The sequence below is a fragment of the Paramisgurnus dabryanus genome, chromosome 4 (genome assembly GCF_030506205.2).
Source record: "Paramisgurnus dabryanus chromosome 4, PD_genome_1.1, whole genome shotgun sequence".
Classification (NCBI taxonomy): Eukaryota; Metazoa; Chordata; class Actinopteri; order Cypriniformes; family Cobitidae; genus Paramisgurnus; species Paramisgurnus dabryanus.
Window position 1 is genome coordinate 13371173 of NC_133340.1, and position 18212 is coordinate 13389384.

General features: G+C 36.9%; 1 protein-coding gene across 2 annotated transcripts; it reads right to left on the minus strand.

Moving 5' to 3' along the window:
- Positions 1-4710: 4710 nt before the first annotated feature.
- On the minus strand, positions 4711-18094 carry hpgd (15-hydroxyprostaglandin dehydrogenase). Of its 2 annotated transcripts, XM_065265465.2 has the most exons (7): positions 17962-18094; positions 17718-17841; positions 17005-17111; positions 16475-16571; positions 8689-8765; positions 8257-8420; positions 4711-5247 (listed from the first exon to the last, which is right to left on the minus strand). In XM_065265465.2, exons 1-7 carry the CDS (start codon positions 18052-18054, stop codon positions 5124-5126), a joined length of 786 nt encoding a protein of 261 aa, XP_065121537.1. In that variant the 5' UTR covers positions 18055-18094; the 3' UTR covers positions 4711-5123. The 2 variants fall into 2 exon arrangements, with proteins under 2 accessions (XP_065121537.1, XP_065121538.1); XM_065265466.2 differs by lacking the exon at positions 4711-5247 and having other exon boundaries at positions 8263-8455.
- Positions 18095-18212: the final 118 nt, after the last annotated feature.

Here is an 18212-nt window from a genome sequence, read left to right on the forward strand (position 1 = left end):
AGACTGAAAGTCCACATGAAGTGCGCCATTTGGGACAGGACCTTTAGGTGGCACTAAAATGCGGGCCAACTGGGACCACAGCGGATGGCCCCACCGCAAACACAATCGCGAGCTTCCATTCAGTTTGTAGCGATATTTTAAAGGTAAGAGATGACAGCTTTATCACGAGTATATATAACATATTTTTAAAGGGATAGTTGGATAGCAGGAAAAAAGAATACTATGGAAGTAAATGGGGTCCATGAACCGTTCAGTTACAAACATTTCTTAAAATATCTTCTTTTGTGTTGATAATAACAAAGAAATGTATACAGGTTTGTAACAACATGATGGTGAGTAAATGATGACAGAAATGTTATTTTGGGTGAACTATCCCTTCAATTGCTGTTTTTTTTTTTTTTTTTTTTGCAGCATTCCAATTTTCTTAACACACTTTGTCTGTGGTGTGACAAAGGCAGAACACATGTAATATTTGACTTTACAGGGACTTTAAAAATAGGGGGTGTTATGCAACCATGCCCAAAAATGGTCTTTCTATAATTTTTTTTGTTTAAATAACATTTATGCAACATTCAGTGAAGAGTAAAAAATAGAAATGTTAAACAGAGCTTTTATATTACTGCTCAAATGATTGCTTGATCAGATTTTTTGTTTTCTTGTTAAACCGTAAAATGGTTTTACTTTATACCATGGGCCTGTTAAATGCTGTATTCTGATTGGCTGAGAAATATTCCATGGGTGTCCTGCCGCAGTACCACCATCCTTACGTAACTGAGAGTTATTTATTATTTTACCCCATTTGTTCTTGTTTTAAGCCAAACCTAACTAACGTTTGGTGGATTTATACTTAAAAAGCTTAAAACCTATCCAATAAATCGCTCAATAGTTTTGTAGATTAAACACTTCAGCCTCTCCAGGACAGTTGATGACTTAACTACAGTATCCATCTGTGGTAAATGGGCCTCTGCACAATATAATAGGTGTGAAATACAGTCAAGGATATACAATTACAACTTTTTTCCCTTGATACAGACCATGTATATTGTTAGTGATTCAGAATGCCAATAACAATAGCTGTTTTAGCTGTTTGTAGTCATTACCAAAAAAAGGCAAATTTGAAAAGCGGAAAAGAGTCATTTAAACACGAGGAGTTTTAGTTGGCCAAACATCCAGTGATACCACAGTGGAAGTGAAGTTGCTAATGTAAACAACTGTTCACAGATGTTGTTACAGCAAGGCACTATCCAGATGTCCACCAAGACTGTGGGACTCTATATGAATAAATAACAGGCTCACAAGGTATTTCAATTAGAAACATTTCAACTGGGTCTCATTCACAAACTGATTTACAACACGACAGTTGTTTTGGACGTGAGTTGCCTTGAATCATCCTGCTTGAACAATCTAGGTCAGTAAAACAGTTTTGTCTACTTTGAGAGAGAAATACAAACAAACTGGCAAGTGTAATCGTACGGTTCTTTACCGTTTTGGATGTTGTTGTAACTCACAGTAAGGCTTTTAAAATATACAGGCTGAGAGTGAACATTTATCTATACATTATAAAGGACATAGGCTTTGTTTATTTGTTCCACTATCTAGGCCAGGGGTGTCCACTCCTGCTCCTGGAGGGCCGGTGTCTCTGCAGAGTTTTATTCCAACCCTAATCAAACACACCTGATCCAGCTAATCAAGGTATTACTAGGCAGACTAGATACTTTGAGGCAGGTGTGTTGAGGGAAGTTTTAGCTAAACTCTGCAGGACACAAGCCCTCCAGGACCGACTTTGGACACCCCTGATCTAGGCTATATATTCATGGCAAAAACCATGAATTTATACACACGCTAATCTAAACACAAGTTGTGAGGGGCAATTTGGCATCTCCAGTTCATCTCACCTGCAAGTTTTTAGACTGCGGTAAAAAATGAAGTAGTCTAAACCCACGCTGATAGAGGCAAACTCCAGACAGAAAGACATTCTTGCTGTGAGACACAATGTTATGCGCTACTGTGCCACTCTAGTAAGCTTTAAAAAGTGATCCTTGGTGAAACATAAACATTAAATGTCATTGGGTTATCATTTAAATATATTGATATAATTATTTTTGTTCAAGTTACACTGGTAGAAATCCTCTCAGTGCATCTATACATTTGTAGTATTTCTGATATTTAAGATCTGATTGTAGTTAAATAATCCTAAAAAAAAAAAATTCTAAATAGATTTGGTTTGGACAATGTTCAAAAATAGGTGAACCTTTCCACATTTCAAAGAGTGACACTATACAGCACTTACTTAATTTAAATATGAACAGTTTTTGATCTGAAAGTGACATTGCCAGTATTTTTTTATTTGTTTTTATTTACTGCATAAATGTTTTCTACGTGTTTTTTTTTTGTTTGTTTGTTTTGCCTTTTTTATACAGAAAATCATCCTACATAATGTGGATTTCACAGGCAGGTCACTCATTAAAACACAGGCATAGCTGCCTTTTAATTTCTCCTGAGGGGGGCGCTAATAAACTATAAACATGCTGTCAGTAAAAAAGACTGTACAATACATGGATAAAATTACATGTATTATTCCAAAAATGTAGAAACTGAATGTATTAATGGCTGAGTAATGAAAAACAGTTGTTTGAAAATCTTTTTAATGGGTATGTTAAAAGACAGTGGTCCCCAATGAAAGGTATCATTTTGCACACTAAGTTTAAAATGTACTCTCTTAAAACACATCTCTGTGTTGTTTTGACACATTTTGTGTTGTCCCATTTATTTATTTGAACACAAAATCAACACAACATGTGTTAAATAACATAACACAAAATAATGTGTAACAAATGAACACATCCTTGTTTAAAGTGTATGAATGTCTTTACATTTATAATAAATAAACCAATATTCTATATCAAAACGCGATATAAATTAGGAGTTTCAAAAAAATATATATTTTGTTTGAAAATCAAAAAAAAAAAAAAGGATTGACATTTTGTGTTGTCAAATTGGTAAATATTTTTTCTTAAAAAGATCCAGAAGATCAGACCATATTTCTGAAAATTCCAGGGATCTTCCAGAGGGTGTTAAATTTCCAAACAAAAGCTTACCGTTTTTCAGCGAAAGAGTAAAATATCACTCACCAAATGCCACACACACAAGGAAACACTCAACCACTTTCATACACTTCCCCCTTTCTCAGAACTAAAGTTCCTGGATGAGATCCAAAACACTCAAGAGAACCATTTGAGTGGAAGAACATTTCAGTTTTTCTGTAATAATTTTGTTTGATTGCCTATTGGAACTGACACAAGAATACATTACATGAGTTAGGCCTACACACAAAAAACACACACAGATTTGCTTCACTACGTTAGGAAAATGTAATTCCCAGTGTTTTGTATGTATTACAAAGGATTATCTATTCCTTACACCTAATCCCTGTAAACCTGTTGACATTCTTATAATTGAACCAAAATAGATGTCTGATTTATGAAGCTTTTTTCTAATGGAAACCACCTTGAAATGTAAAAAAGTCACACCAGTTTTTTTCACATATAATTTCACTGTTTTTTACATTACAAGAGCATTCCACTGACTTCCTATTTCTTCCCAAGTGAGTGTTTTTACATTAATGATATTACTGACCTAATGATATTTTCTATTCCTTAACCCTACCTCTGTATATATATATATATATATATATATATATATTTACCCTGGTTTATGTTGGTGCTTTACAGGTGCTTTTCAACATTTCTGTCATCAGAATACCCAGACATTAGAAACAGTAAGGCATTTGAAATACTGTGCATGCATTTTACATTTTTCACTTACATCCTGCATATTTCAGGTGAATAGTAGTCATTAACTAGGCATTCTCATCTTATTCTCAAACTTTGTTTGTAACCTGTGCTCTAATTCCTACATAATACTACATAATGTTGCATAATGACAACAGCGTTTGTGGTTATTACAAGACTGCTCTGAGGAAACTGTTTCGGAAGGTAAAACACGTACACTTCCTTCATGCATTCTTCAGAATGAAAGCAATTGGGATCAAATTGTTTAAATTCAACAGTGTACACCCAACCCAACCTTCTTTCATATCCTTATCTGCTGTCAATCACATTCCTGGCATCTCTGTGATCTTTCATCAAAGGAATTTTGCTATGTTACAGTGATATCACTGAATGACTCTTCAATAGTCAGACCCAAACCTATAGGCCTATATGTGAAGTATTCCTTTTATATTCAATATACATTTTCTTACACATTGTATGGTACTAACACAGAATATAAAGTAATCAAGTTGCGAATCTTTTATTTTATGTATTTATTTAGCTGTTGACTGCAGTGTAAGCACCCCTTAATTCAAAGAAGCCACAGCTTTGCACTGGAAGAATTTGGACATTATTTGTACTTGACTGCTTTATGTTGTAAACACAGGTGATACTTGTTTATGTTTTTGCATTTTATAACAGCACCTATGACACATGGGGAAACATGGAGGAGAGGAAAAACATTTAATATGTGTCTTAATACGTGCAATTCATGTCACAGTTATGAAAGATGCTCATCCACGTCAAACCACTGATCTAAGAGAAACATTTTCTCTCTATAAGAGAATGTGAATGTAGAGACTACATTCTATTTGGCTATTTGTATATGTTTACAAGTTTCAAACATTAATTTAATATAAATGTAAACAACATTCAAAAAAACATTTTGAAAGTATTTTTATTTGATTTCTACAAAATTAAAGCCCTTAGACATTCCCTTAGGCACATATCTAAAGATCTAGTAACAAAGAATTGTACAATTATGTAAGAAAATATTGGATTTGGCCTACTGAGGTATTACATAAGCCATGAAACAGTAATTTAATAAATATCAAGTTTTTTTTCACTCACAGTAAAGGCAGGTCTGTACACATTTATGTCTGAGAGCATTACAGAAGAGGAAATAGCGTCAGAAAGAGCTATTTTTTGGTTTACAAATCTCAAATGACAAATACTCTTACAATCAATCCACACCTCCTGTAAGTAAACAAGAAGGTTTTTACGTGGCCATACAGCAGGACTTTCAAACACCCTGTTGAAAGAAGCAGAACTGGCTTGATGAAATTATTGCTTTCAAGCTGAAAGAGGCTCATAGGTGTGGAAGTGAATCCCTTTAGCACAGGTGATCTTCATTACAGCTCCATTCAGACTTTCATCTGTTATGATTCGCAGCATTCCTTCTGCAATCAGCGATGGTCTACAGAAATACAAACAGACACAGACATAATGTAGAACTTCCTATAGTAAAAGGCTTCACAAATTGGTGAACCCTGTGTTAGCACTCTAATTTGCATATTTACAATATAAATATTGAGAAAATATACCATGTGATGCATACAAATCTTTGGAAAAGTCATCACGTAAAAAGCACTATAGTTGTCTTAAGGGGACAGTTTAACTCAACACTTAAAAAATCCTATCATCATTTATTAATGTATTCATGCTATTCTGCAATTTGTGTTCCACAGAGCAAAGCTATACATCTGTGACAAAGCACATGAATATTCAATGAGTACAGCATTGTATGATTGGTTGCCTGTTGCTAAACACCTTGCTCTTACATTCTAGCAATGCATTGTTTCAAATTGTATATCTGCAGATGAAGCAGTGCTTCATAACCCATGGTTAAAAGTGGTGCTTACCCCCTTTCCCTCTGTGCACCCTTTAAAGCAGTGGTTCTCAAACTGGTGGCCGTCAGTTTTATGACATTTTATAAAAAACATTAATTTATCATACATTCTGTGTAAAAAAAAACTCTACTAAGGCTACTTACCAACCGCAATACAATTTATAATTTAATATGTTTTGTTGAATTTAAATTTTAAGTTATGGAATGTTTTCTTTTCTTTGGGGGGTCCATGAAGGGATGCATCGTACACAAGGGGGGCTGCATGCCGAAAAAGTTTGAGAACCACTGCTTTAAAGATGCTAACACATCATGTAGAATAGATTAAAAGCCAATTTAAGGATTCATATTCATTACCTATCAGAAAAAAAGAATTAGATTTTGTAGTCACATGCATACTAAAGCTTAAAGAGATGATCCGCATACAGTGCGCGTGAGGCAAAGTTTGTCATCAGAATGTATACTATACGCCTACTATACGCGCACCAGTGGATTTTTGTAACCACACTTACATTGTTAGCGTAGGTTGTGCATGCGCATACAGGAATATGTAGTGTATAGCCCAGGAGATGCATTGCATTTTGTCGCAATGCGCATGTGTTGATCGTCTGTGTACACATATGAGTCAAATAAATTATACTTTGCCAAGGCTGTGCATTCGACCATCTGCGCATGTTCGCTTGCGCATAGTTCAGGCTTAAAAGAAATATAGTCCCATTTTTATACATATGCGAGGGTCCACGTACAGTGCGTCTAACACAAATTTCTTTATCACAGAATGTATACACAGTAGGCACACCACCGGACTTTTGTTACCACGCATACTTTGTATGCGTAGATTGCGCATTCGCGTACAGGAGAATGTAGTATGTGGCCCAGGAGATGTATTGCATTTCTTCGTAATGCGCATGCATCGAATGTGTGTGTACACTTACAAGTCAAATAAACTACTTTGCCAAGGCTGTGCATTCGACCATGTGCGCATGTTCGCTTGCACGTAGTTCAGGCTTAAAAGAAATATAGTCCCATTTTTATACATACGCGAGGGTCCACGTACGGTGCATCAAACGCAAATTTCTTCATCACAGAATGTATACACAGTAGGCAGACCACCGGACTTTTGTAACCACGCATACTTTGTACGCATAGATTGCGCATGCGCATACAGGAGAATGTAGTATGTGGTCCAGGAGACGTATTGCATTTCTTCGTAATGCGCATGCGTCGAATGTGTGTGTACACTTACAAGTCAAATAAACTACTTTGCCAAGGCTGTGCATTCGACCATGTGCGTACATTCACGCACACGTAAAACAGAATACAGTCCAGGCTTAAAAGAAATATAGTCCCATTTTTATGCATACGCGAGGGTCCACGTACAGTGCGTCTAATGCAAATTTCTTCATCAGAATGTATACACAGTAGGCGCACCACCAGATTTGTAAACGCACATACTTTGTACGCGTAGATTGCACATGCGCGTACAGGAGAATGCAGTATGTGGCCCAGGAGATGTATTGCATTTCGTCATAATGCGCATGCGCATAATGCCAAGGCTGTGCATTTGCCCATGTGCATACGTTCGCTTGTGCGTAGTCCTGGCTTAAAATAAATATAGTCCTATTTTTACATATACGTTAGGGTCCGCGTACAGTGCATCGCATATGCTGCCTTGCTCATACATCCTAAATCTCAGAAACGTCCATGACCCAAAAACCGATCGAGCTTCGCCATTTTGTAGGACATCTAAATTCTTTAATTGGAGGAGGTGAGGAATGGGCAGTTAGGAGGCTTCCTCAGGAGTCATGAGCGACGGAATAAATTATCTTAATTGTAGACTTGTTTCAGACAGTATATTTAATATTCATGGATAGCCCACCGATCTATATAAATGATCAGTGACTGCTCCATCCTCAAATCTTTCCTCACAAGGAATTGCACAAGGATGCACAAATAAGGATTGAGAAGCAACCTTTGCAAGGATGTGCATTCAAGTGTACACGTACGTTTTCACACACATAAAAAACAGACTATACTCCAGATATTATCTGCACTGCGTTTGTGTCAACATTGACTAACTTGCGTCTATAACAAGAGCTTGACAGACATAACAAACATGTCTGGGACAAAGACAAAAAATGTGATAAGTGAAAAAACACCACAGAAAACAAGTTACAAAAACATGAATACAGTTACAGCTATGTAAAGTTTTAAGTTAGGGTGGAGGAGTACAAGTCAGGTGAAGTTTAACTGCCAAATGTCAAAAATCCTGGAAGCAAAACATACTGTTTAATCCACCTGAATCCACCTTAATGGGTGGTACGAGATGAGCACCTAAGCTCACCAGCAAATGCAAAAACTGCATCGCATTAAAGGTTTAAAACTGATCCGCACAGTATTTGCACGTAGCATTAAAAGGTCTCCGCAAAAAAGTGCCGTTCCATCTACACAGACAAAACATTTGAAACACTAAACAAGCCACCACAACAATCCCAGACAGAACGTTCCAGTAGCATGCTTCGCTGACTACTTTGATATTGTACAAAAGAAACAGGTAGCCGAATTGAACTCTGTGCTTACTTAAGAACACCGTACTTGTCCATCCTCTGCTTGAATTCATCTTTGTACTTGACAAACTTGCCCATTGTTTCCTCATGCTCAACAGTCTGAAGCAGTTGGGTGTCCACGAAGGCTGGGCACAGTGTGTTGATCCTCACTCCATAATTGCCCTGCTCAGATGCGTCCTGCCGACAACAAAACGTGTCCAAACACGGTCAGCCTAAATTACACACACAGCGCAAAGAATTCGTCAACACACAGGGGTGAGAGATCTTATCTGTGAGCAAACACATCTATTCTCTCTTGGGGAAAATAGCTGCGTTTGTTCTGTGCTCAAAACCACAACCGATCAGCCGGTTTGGTTGTTAGGTGCAGTAGACTGGAACATACCATGTTTAAAGGAAATGCATTTACAAATGTTTGCCATAAAGTTCACTGGGTTGATATGCTCACCGCCAAGGCTCGTGAAAATCCAATCACGCCATGTTTTGTTGCCGTGTACACCGGCTGGTGAGGAGAATGGAGGAATGCTGTGAGGAAACAAAGCCAACATGAATTTCAAGTATTGTTAAAGTTCAGGAGTAAAGTAACAATACAGTGCAGTGAATAAACCTCTGCTGTTTCGAAAGGGCCTCAAAAGAATAATTGATCCAAATCTACAATGACCTCAACGTTTTTCCAATACCATATCTTGTTCTTCTATAAAACACAATAGGAGGTACGAGGATATCCCTATATTCCATATAATGGACGATGACAGTTGTATTGCTTATAAAACGTGTAAATAAAATAAAAACATATACAGGGTTTGAGAATTGTAACTTTATGGCAAGGTTTTGGTAAACAATTTCTTTTTTGGTAACCATCAGTGTAGTACTCCAAGGGCACCTTAAGGTCCTCTATGGTGCAAAAGAGCAGGATTTCCATTTTATTTAATGGAAAAACTCTAAATCTTCTCCAAGTCTGAGGAATTCTCTTTTAATTCAAGCATGATAAAAAAATTAAGAGCTAAAGACACATTCTCTAAATGTTATAAAGCTGAGGTCTTCAACCTTTTCAGGCCAAGGACCCCTTAATGGATTGAGAGGAGGAGTAGGGACCCCCAGTACATATTTCAAAACTGGATTTATTATTATTTATAACACATACTTTACATACTACTTGTTTTGATGGTTACAGTATGTTATTAAATAATAATTTTGGCATATTTAACTAAATTGATTTTATCATTGGAACGTTATGCTCTTTATTTGAAGTTTTAGGTTTTTTGGCCTATAAATGCATTTTTGTGTGATGCCTAATTTCATTTCTAAAAACATTATTTTGCATTCAAAAAATATTTGGAGGACCCCTGATAAGACCCATGTTATGGAGTAATCTGGCGCTTTATGGACATCCGTCAAGCCTTGTTTAACATGGAATGTTACTGGATGTGCTTTGATAGTGTCTTTTAGCTTTTAGACTTTATTATGATAAACAATCTTTACAAGCTGCATCAGCTAAGGGCGGCAGGGCCACATACCAAAGTCAGCACTTAAAATTAAACAGTTCTTGTGTGTTCAGAATGAACAAATCTAAACATTAATGCACATCCCGTGAATAACCCATTTTAACACAAAAGACGGCTCTGTTTCCAATTTTGGCCAATTTTTTCCATTTCTATGAGGGTCTCCAAGATTTCTTGTCTGTAAACATGTGAATTGAGGGTAAGATCTAAACCAAACAATGAGGTCATGTTGCAAGACATGTTTCCATTCATCATGGTTAATTGTTGCGGAATAGGCTAAGTGCCAAAAACGCAATGCTATACTCACTAAAACCACATGCTAGGATTATACATAAGATTATTAAACACCAAAGTTAGGAAAACATGTTCCAACAAAAACAGAAGTGCAAATGTAAAGCAGTACTATAGAGCTGCATGTTATACACTGAAAAAAATTATTCAATTTACTCAATTTTTTAAGGTAAGTGGTTGCAATCAATTTATTTAAGCTACATTTAAACAAAAGTTTTTTTGTTTTGTTTTGCCTTTCTAATTTTGTTTTTTTTAAATGTAGCTTAAATAAATTGATTGCAACCACTTACCTTAAAAAATTTGAGTAAATTGAATGAATCATTTTTTCATTGTATATAAAAAATATATAAATAAACAAAATAAATAAAATACTGTGAATACTTTTTAGTGTATGAAACAGCTACAGTCTTGTTCAAAATAATAGCAGTACAATGTGACTAACCAGAATAATCAAGGTTTTCAGTATATTTTTTATTGCTACGTGGCAAACAAGTTACCAGTAGGTTCAGTAGATTCTCAGAAAACAAATGAGACCCAGCATTCATGATATGCACGCTCTTAAGGCTGTGCAATTGAGGTATTAGTTGAAAGGGGTGTGTTCAAAAAAAATAGCAGTGTCTACCTTTGACTGTACAAACTCAAAACTATTTTGTACAAACATTTTTTTTTCTGGGATTTAGCAATCCTGTGAATCACTAAACTAATATTTAGTTGTATGACCACAGTTTTTTAAAACTGCTTGACATCTGTGTGGCATGGAGTCAACCAACTTGTGGCACCTCTCAGCTGTTATTCCACTCCATGATTCTTTAACAACATTCCACAATTCATTCACATTTCTTGATTTTGCTTCAGAAACAGCATTTTTGATATCACCCCACAAGTTCTCAATTGGATTAAGGTCTGGAGATTGGGCTGGCCACTCCATAACATTAATTTTGTTGGTTTGGAACCAAGACTTTGCCCGTTTACTAGTGTGTTTTGGGTCATTGTCTTGTTGAACCAACCATTTCAAGGGCATGTCCTCTTCAGCATAGGGCAACATGACCTCTTCAAGTATTTTAACATATGCAAACTGATCCATGATCCCTGGTATGCGATAAATAGGCCCAACACCATAGTAGGAGTAACATGCCCATATCATGCTCCATGCTTCACTGTCTTCACTGTGTACTGTGGCTTGAATTCAGAGTTTGGGGGTCGTCTCACAACAAAACCTTGATTATTCTGGTTAGTCACATTGTACTGCTATTATTTTGAACAAGACTGTATTTAGAGACACTTCCACTCAAACAGTAATAAGGAATTTTGCACTAGTTAACGCAATGTTAAAGGAAAACACCACCTTTTTCAATATTTTACTATGTTCTTACTTTAGACGAATTAAAACATCCCTATCTTTTTCAGTGCGTGCACTTAATCTTTGTATAGCGCATTGTAAATGTGTTAGCATTTAGGCCAGCCCCATTCATTCCTTATGATCCAAACAGGAATGAATTTAGAAACCACCAAACACTTCCATGTTTTCCCTATTTAAAGACTCTTACATGAGTAGTTACACGAGTAAGTATGATGATGTTACTGCAGGCCAAGGTCGAAGTGCTGCAAACTAAGTGCTCTTCTGCCATACAATATAGTTCTCATTTTTTTCCGCTTAAAAAATCTCCACGTTTTATTTTGTGCCACCTTACTTACTTGTGTAACTACTCATGTAATAGTCTTTAAATAGGGAAAACATGGAAGTGTTTGGTAGTTTCTAAATTCATCCCTGTTTGGATCCTAAGGAATGAATGGGGCTAGGCTAAATGCTAACACATTCACGACACGCTGTTAAAAGATTAAGTGCACGCATTACAAAAATGGGTATATATGAATTAATCTAAGTTGAGGTAAAAACATGTTTGTACATGAGGTAAAAACCTGGTAAACCAGATTTTAATGTACTGTAAATACAAATAAAGTGGTTTTCACATCACATAACACGGCAAAACGTCTTAGCTTGAATCTTAGTTTTCATTTATACTTTTGCGTCGTCGTCCGCGTCGACGTGCAAGCACAGGCGCAGACCGCTGGTAGGCAGTATCCACAGTAGCAGCGCGACCGTCACAAAAGAAGAAGCTTGACAAGTTAACCCAAAAACGAAGAAGAAACAGCAACTTGTTGTGTATAATTTGAGAAGACCAGCAATGATGGAAGTAAATAAACAGCGACTTTTGTTGCAGTTTGAGTTAAATCACTCCTCAACTTGGCTCATCTTTGTGTTCACCGTCGCAAACGGAAATACCTTTGACACGGTTTTTTTAACCTGGCGGGAGGGATTCTGGTGGACCAATCACAGCACTTGCGGTCCGCGTAAATCTGACGCGCTGTTAAAATTTTTACGAGGTGCGCGTCAGGCTACGAGCTACCCACAGACTATGGATAGCCCTACGCACGACTATAAATCGGGCTTTAGCTTGAATCCAAATTTTTTGCTGATCTAACCAGTGACTGATACAACAGGCTTGTTCGACTTCATGCGGCGTCACAAGAACCGAGCGGCAGATATCATCAAAATCCGAGAAATCATACAAAAGAGAATGCTTTCAAAATGCTCTCGCGGTACTTTGATGTCATTCACCTGTCAGTTCTTGCAGCGCTACAAGCAGCAACACAACAGCAGCAGTGCTGATCACGACACTTGATAATGATCTCCAGTCACAATCAGTATACGTTTAAGAGGGTAAAATAATATGATTTCAAGTTTTCTTTTTTATATAGTTGGTTATTTAGCTGTTTGTGCATGTATAAGATCTGCATAGTTACAAAGTTTGTTCTCAATTCTGAAGAGATCGCTGATCCAGAGACCTATCTAAAACCCCTCAATCTGAAATGCCCCAAGGCTTTGCTAGGAAATTCTCGCTCTTGTAACTTACAGACAGTGTTTTAATTATTTAATGTTAACTCAAAACTCAATAACTAAAAAATAGAATGTTAGTTTAAATTTGTCACATGTAATATTAACATCAAAAGGATAACATTTTACCCTTAGTGCAGGAGTCAAGTGTTTTGTTTTTAGACATATATTAAAGGCAATAGCTCAATTAAAGGACTGTGTGAAAGTACCTGCTGTAAATTAACAAACTATGAATAAACCTGTTGCCAAGGCATAAGAGTTATAAATTAATAATATTTAATTAGGAGATATCATTTTGACTAATGGCTTAAATACACTGTATACACAAAGCCATATCTCACTGCTGCGACAGGCCATCCTTTGTCTCGTATTTCAGAGTGAGAAAGTTGGCAACCCTATTCCAGGTGCCGAACAAAAATTACTTTATTCGCTCGAGCCAACAAAGTGAGACAATCCACACCCCTCAAAGAGGTGCTCAAAGATCATCTGCCCTCCCAAAATCTGACTCAATTTTTATACAGTAAGATCAAGCACTTCTTATCTGAGATGACGTACGTTCTTTCTCATTGGTCTCGGCCTGCCATAATTAACTTACTTGTTTGATGTAGCAAAAGTACAGATGAATCCTTTCTCATATCTAAAATGATATATTCTGCTTATTGGTTCTCATGGCCTTGGCCTAGCTTGCACAGATACCTTATTATTAATATAGCAAAGTACAGCTGGTCTTCTCCTTAAATCTTAAAATGACGTACTCTATTACTTCAATTGGCCTTGGCTTTCCCTAGCACAACTATCTTATTGTTAATGTAGCGAAGCACAGCTGAATGACTTCTCTAATCTAAAATGACGTACTCTTGTTTGTCAGTTGTTTCGACCTTGTTTCTCATAATAATTGTGGCAAATTATAGCCACATTAATAACGTTTGTAAGAAACCAAGCCATTTGAAAATTGCTAGAAAATGGAGCAAGTTTTGGTCATTTAAAAGTACATGCACCATTATAACACAATGCTACGAGTGAGCGAGCTGTCTGAGGTAAGATGGCGGGTGATGATCTTAAGAGACACTGCCGTAAGACATCTAGACTTTATTATTTATACATATCTATGGTTTTTAGCTGACTCTTTAGACCTTGATTAGTTGTTCAGGTGTGCTTGAGCTGGAGCTAAACTCTGCAGGACATCGAACCCCCAGGACCGACATTGCCTGCTCGAACTGATTTTGCCAAGTGATTGATGTCCTCAGGGCAACATATTGTGTTGTACCAAGGACAACATTTTTCTAAATAAAACCTAAACCTACCCCAAACCCCAACCCTAACCATAACCAAACCCTAAAATCAGTGGGACATTATAAGTGAAAAACAATGGTCTAGAAACAGCTAAACCTGTAAGCTTAAACTTAAAACAAACTATAATCTTATTTCTGAAATCTGATTGGTTGATGTAAATGTTGACCTAGGGTCAACATAATGTTGCCCTGAGGACATCAGCCACTTGGCAAAATCAGGAGAGCCACGTTGCCTACCCTTGTTGTAAACGTACGTTCAGGGTGAACAGTGTGAATTTTTAGTGTCGTTCAGTGGGGAGTTTATGAATTGCACCAAACGGCTCAGTCCACAGCTAACCCCTCCCTTTCGATACGCAATGAGAATCTACAGTAGCCGCCACATGTCATCATCTAAGACAACATAGTGACAAAACACCCTCTCTAGAACAGTTTGTTTGTTTGGGTCTACTGTAGAAACATGACGACTACTTTCATGTAAGCAGACTTGTGGTGTATGTAGATAAAACATTTCATTTTAAGGTAATACAAACAATACAGTGCATTGTATGTAAGGGTTTTTACACCACTGAAAATAGTTGTGTATATTATATTGCATTTCTGTCAAGAGATCCTTCTAAAAGTGCATTTTTAAACATGAACAATATCAAGCTTATAGCATTTGAGAGAAACAAATCTCCTTAGAAGATCTCCAGTTACAAGTGTAAACAACAGACGTCATTATATTTATCACAGAGAAAGTTGCTTCATTTACAAACTACATCCCATCTCTAAATCCGAAGGTTGTTTCAATTCCAAATTCTTTGCTTTCTGAAGTTCGCTAGGAGTTATTACGGGTTCATTGTCAGCTATCGCCACCATTCATCATCTACCACATCCCCACACATGTGCAACACCATATTTCATATCCTCCCTTAAGTGTATCCTGAATCATTGTGTCAGCATCTTAAAGTCTCCCTGTAGTCAAGAATTTTATCAGTTAAAATTCAACTTTGAGCATCTAATGTAAAAATTGTACCTAATTTCTATTTGCTTTTAAACAGCTTTTATGTAACTCTACACCCTTGCCTCATTTAGTATACACAGATCTATGAATATGCAAATTAGTTCCCGTCTCCACTCTTTCGCACCACCTTGGACAAATATATAGATAAATATATAAATAAATGCTTCATTCGGCAGGGTTACAGCACTCACACTGCATGTGTGAGCAGCACACTAAACCAGCTTCAGATCTCCACCTTTTAACAATGCCTAATTAATGTCATTGACATATAAAAAAGCACCTGTCAATGTTTAAATCCTTTTCGGGACGCAAGAATGGCCAAAAACCAAAACATGCAGCAATAACCCTAACCCTAATGAACATTGCTGTGGATTTGAGTGATCAAGCTTTATAAATGAGGCCCATGGTATCTGAAGGCACGTAGGGAACTATCAACCTCTTTCTATTGATAACAGTTCTGCTTCTGATTTATGATTCTAGGACATTTTTGGCATCTGCCTTAGTGTTCAAGTTAAAAAGCTGGTGATATTTCTCAAGATCAGTGAATACAGGAGAAATTCACACGGTCGGTCTGTTGTAATCTCTGCCAGATCACAGATTTACTGTTTCTTGTCCTTAGTAAAAAACAGGCTTTTTATTATCTCACATTTTCAATATTGTGTTTCAGCATTGAAATTTACATCAATGCACATGCTATACATTTCAACAATACATGCGGCCTCTGAAAATCAATCCCATGACATTGGCTAGCACCATGGTCTACTACTAGATACGGCATTTAAAAAACAGGAACATTTTGGGGCAATCAATTATTCAGAAAATCTAACATTTGCTTTATGTTTTGTTTATATAACCTTTGATAAGACTGCACATTAAAAAACAAAGTTGTGTCACAATATAAACAGTTCTGAATCTTTTGTATGTTAATCATCAAGCTATTTTTCAAGTAATTTATCTGTAGACTTGAAGTTTTTATTGTGCCAATGATTATATTTGGGCATCGCTGCATATTGTTTTACAACAGTAGTTTCAAGTCCTTGTCAACAGACGGAACAGCAGCATTGCATAAGGTCAAATATTATCTCAGTTTTTACCATGAGTAAATATTTGCCTGATTCTATAGAGATGTCCTACAGTATAACAATGTCACGTAATGTCCATAAGCACAGCCATTCTGAACATGTTGTTCTGAACATTAAGGCCCATGTTTTCAAAACAAGCATCCAAGAATGCACCAATCAGAAGCGTACCTGCCATGGATGAGACGTTTATGATAACTCCTCCTTCCTTTCCATACTCTTTACTCATGTGTTCCAGGGCTAAATACGTCCCCTTTATGACAGATGTCTGAATAAGAAAACAATTGCAAAAGTCATATAGTTTACAAATGGGGTCATGTTATATGACACTGAAAAGATAAAGTCAATGCTGGTCTGCCATTACAAATTTACACATCTGAACATTTTTAATGCAAGTCTAACAACCAATTATTTAGACTGAAAGTTATATAGCCATTAAACAGTATTTTAAAATAGTGTATATAGTGCTCTATCAGCTCTATTGTGAAATCTGCTGGATCAAAGCGGGAGGGGTGGAGTATTTTTGGTGAATTTGTAACTCGTGTGGTTGAAAGTTGCGCCTGGGGGCACAACATGTGAAATTATTCACACTTCACTGTGTAAATCATGAGAGGTTTAAATGTTTTAAATGTAAGCTTGTAAGGTTAATACTTAAGTAGTATCATTTAAGACAAAAATTATTATCAACCTTTTGAGCTTACCAAGTTTACATCAATGGTCTTTTCCCAGTTTTTCTCATTGTTGATCCCTGCATTATTGATGACAATATCCAATCGACCAAACGTCTTGACTGTGTTTTGAAAGGCTTCTAAAAACGAAAAAGGTTAAATAATCATCTGGGGTTTCATTATAAATCTTTAATTTCAAGCTGCAACATCAATTAGCCTATTAATAACAATGCGCAATGGTTTCAGAAGGGCCACTTTTGGCAGCAGTACAAAGCCCAACCTGCGTACACGGACAACTGAGTGCATACAGCCAGCGTCGTCCTGTACCTGTATCTGCCCTCACCTGACTTGCAGCTGCAACATTCCTCAAAGTAACATTTAATTAAACTCTACAAAATGTGCGTCCTTAAAAACAAGTTATACAGGAAAGGACAATGTCTTATCTCGTCACCAAGATTGTTAAAGTCTTGTCATTGAACGATTATGGTAGTCGAAATAAAAGCAAACCTGATGGTGTTTAAACTTTACAAACCATGAACATTCCAGTGTTTGCCTGAGGCATCATGAATCTACACAGTGGTATAACTTCACTAAAGTTTTCAAACAATGAGACTGCGCTTACAGGTGCGCAAAAAGAACTCCTAAAGTGCATGATTAAGAAACATATTTTAAAATCCGCCAAACCAGAGAAGATGAAGCAAGCCGTTATGAAGAAGGTATGAAAAGTAAGTAAAAACAGTGGTTACCTTTAAGTTTAACCGCGTCCGTAACGTCACACTGGATAAAAATACAGTTATTTTCTCCAAACTGTCGGTCCAGATCACTTTTACATTCTTCTCCAACAGATTGGTTCAGGTCTACCAGTGCAACCTGTATTGTAAACATACATAAGTAAATGATAAATTGCTGAACGAAACTGCAGGGATCCTTCTCAAAGTGTCGAATCAATCCATATCAAATATAACATAGATAGCGAGTCAAAACAATAACCTTTGCTTGATTATCCAGGAGGGCTTCAGACACGGCTCGTCCGATGCCCTGCGCGCCGCCGGTGACCAAAGCCACTTTCCCGTCCAGACTCATGCTGCGCACCGCCGAGCGCACAGCACACTGCTTTATGTACTAAAGCCGGTACGCTCGGAGTCAAAAGGGGCGTGTAGATCAGTACTAAAGTAAACTCAGGCAGCCAAGTGTCATCTTACAAACTATCATTTACACTCTAGAGATTACTGAAGAGATTT

Excerpts from the sequence above, each read along its gene's own strand:
- hpgd (XM_065265465.2), bottom strand. The coding sequence starts at position 18,054 with ATGAGTCTGGACGGGAAAGTGGCTTTGGTCACCGGCGGCGCGCAGGGC. Across the intron at positions 16,572-17,004 it reads AGACCATTGATGTAAACTTG|ACATCTGTCATAAAGGGGAC; the intron begins GTAAGCTCAAAA and ends TTTCTTATTCAG. Across the intron at positions 5,248-8,256 it reads GACAAGTACGGTGTTCTTAA|ACCATCGCTGATTGCAGAAG; the intron begins GTAAGCACAGAG and ends GTATTTCTGTAG.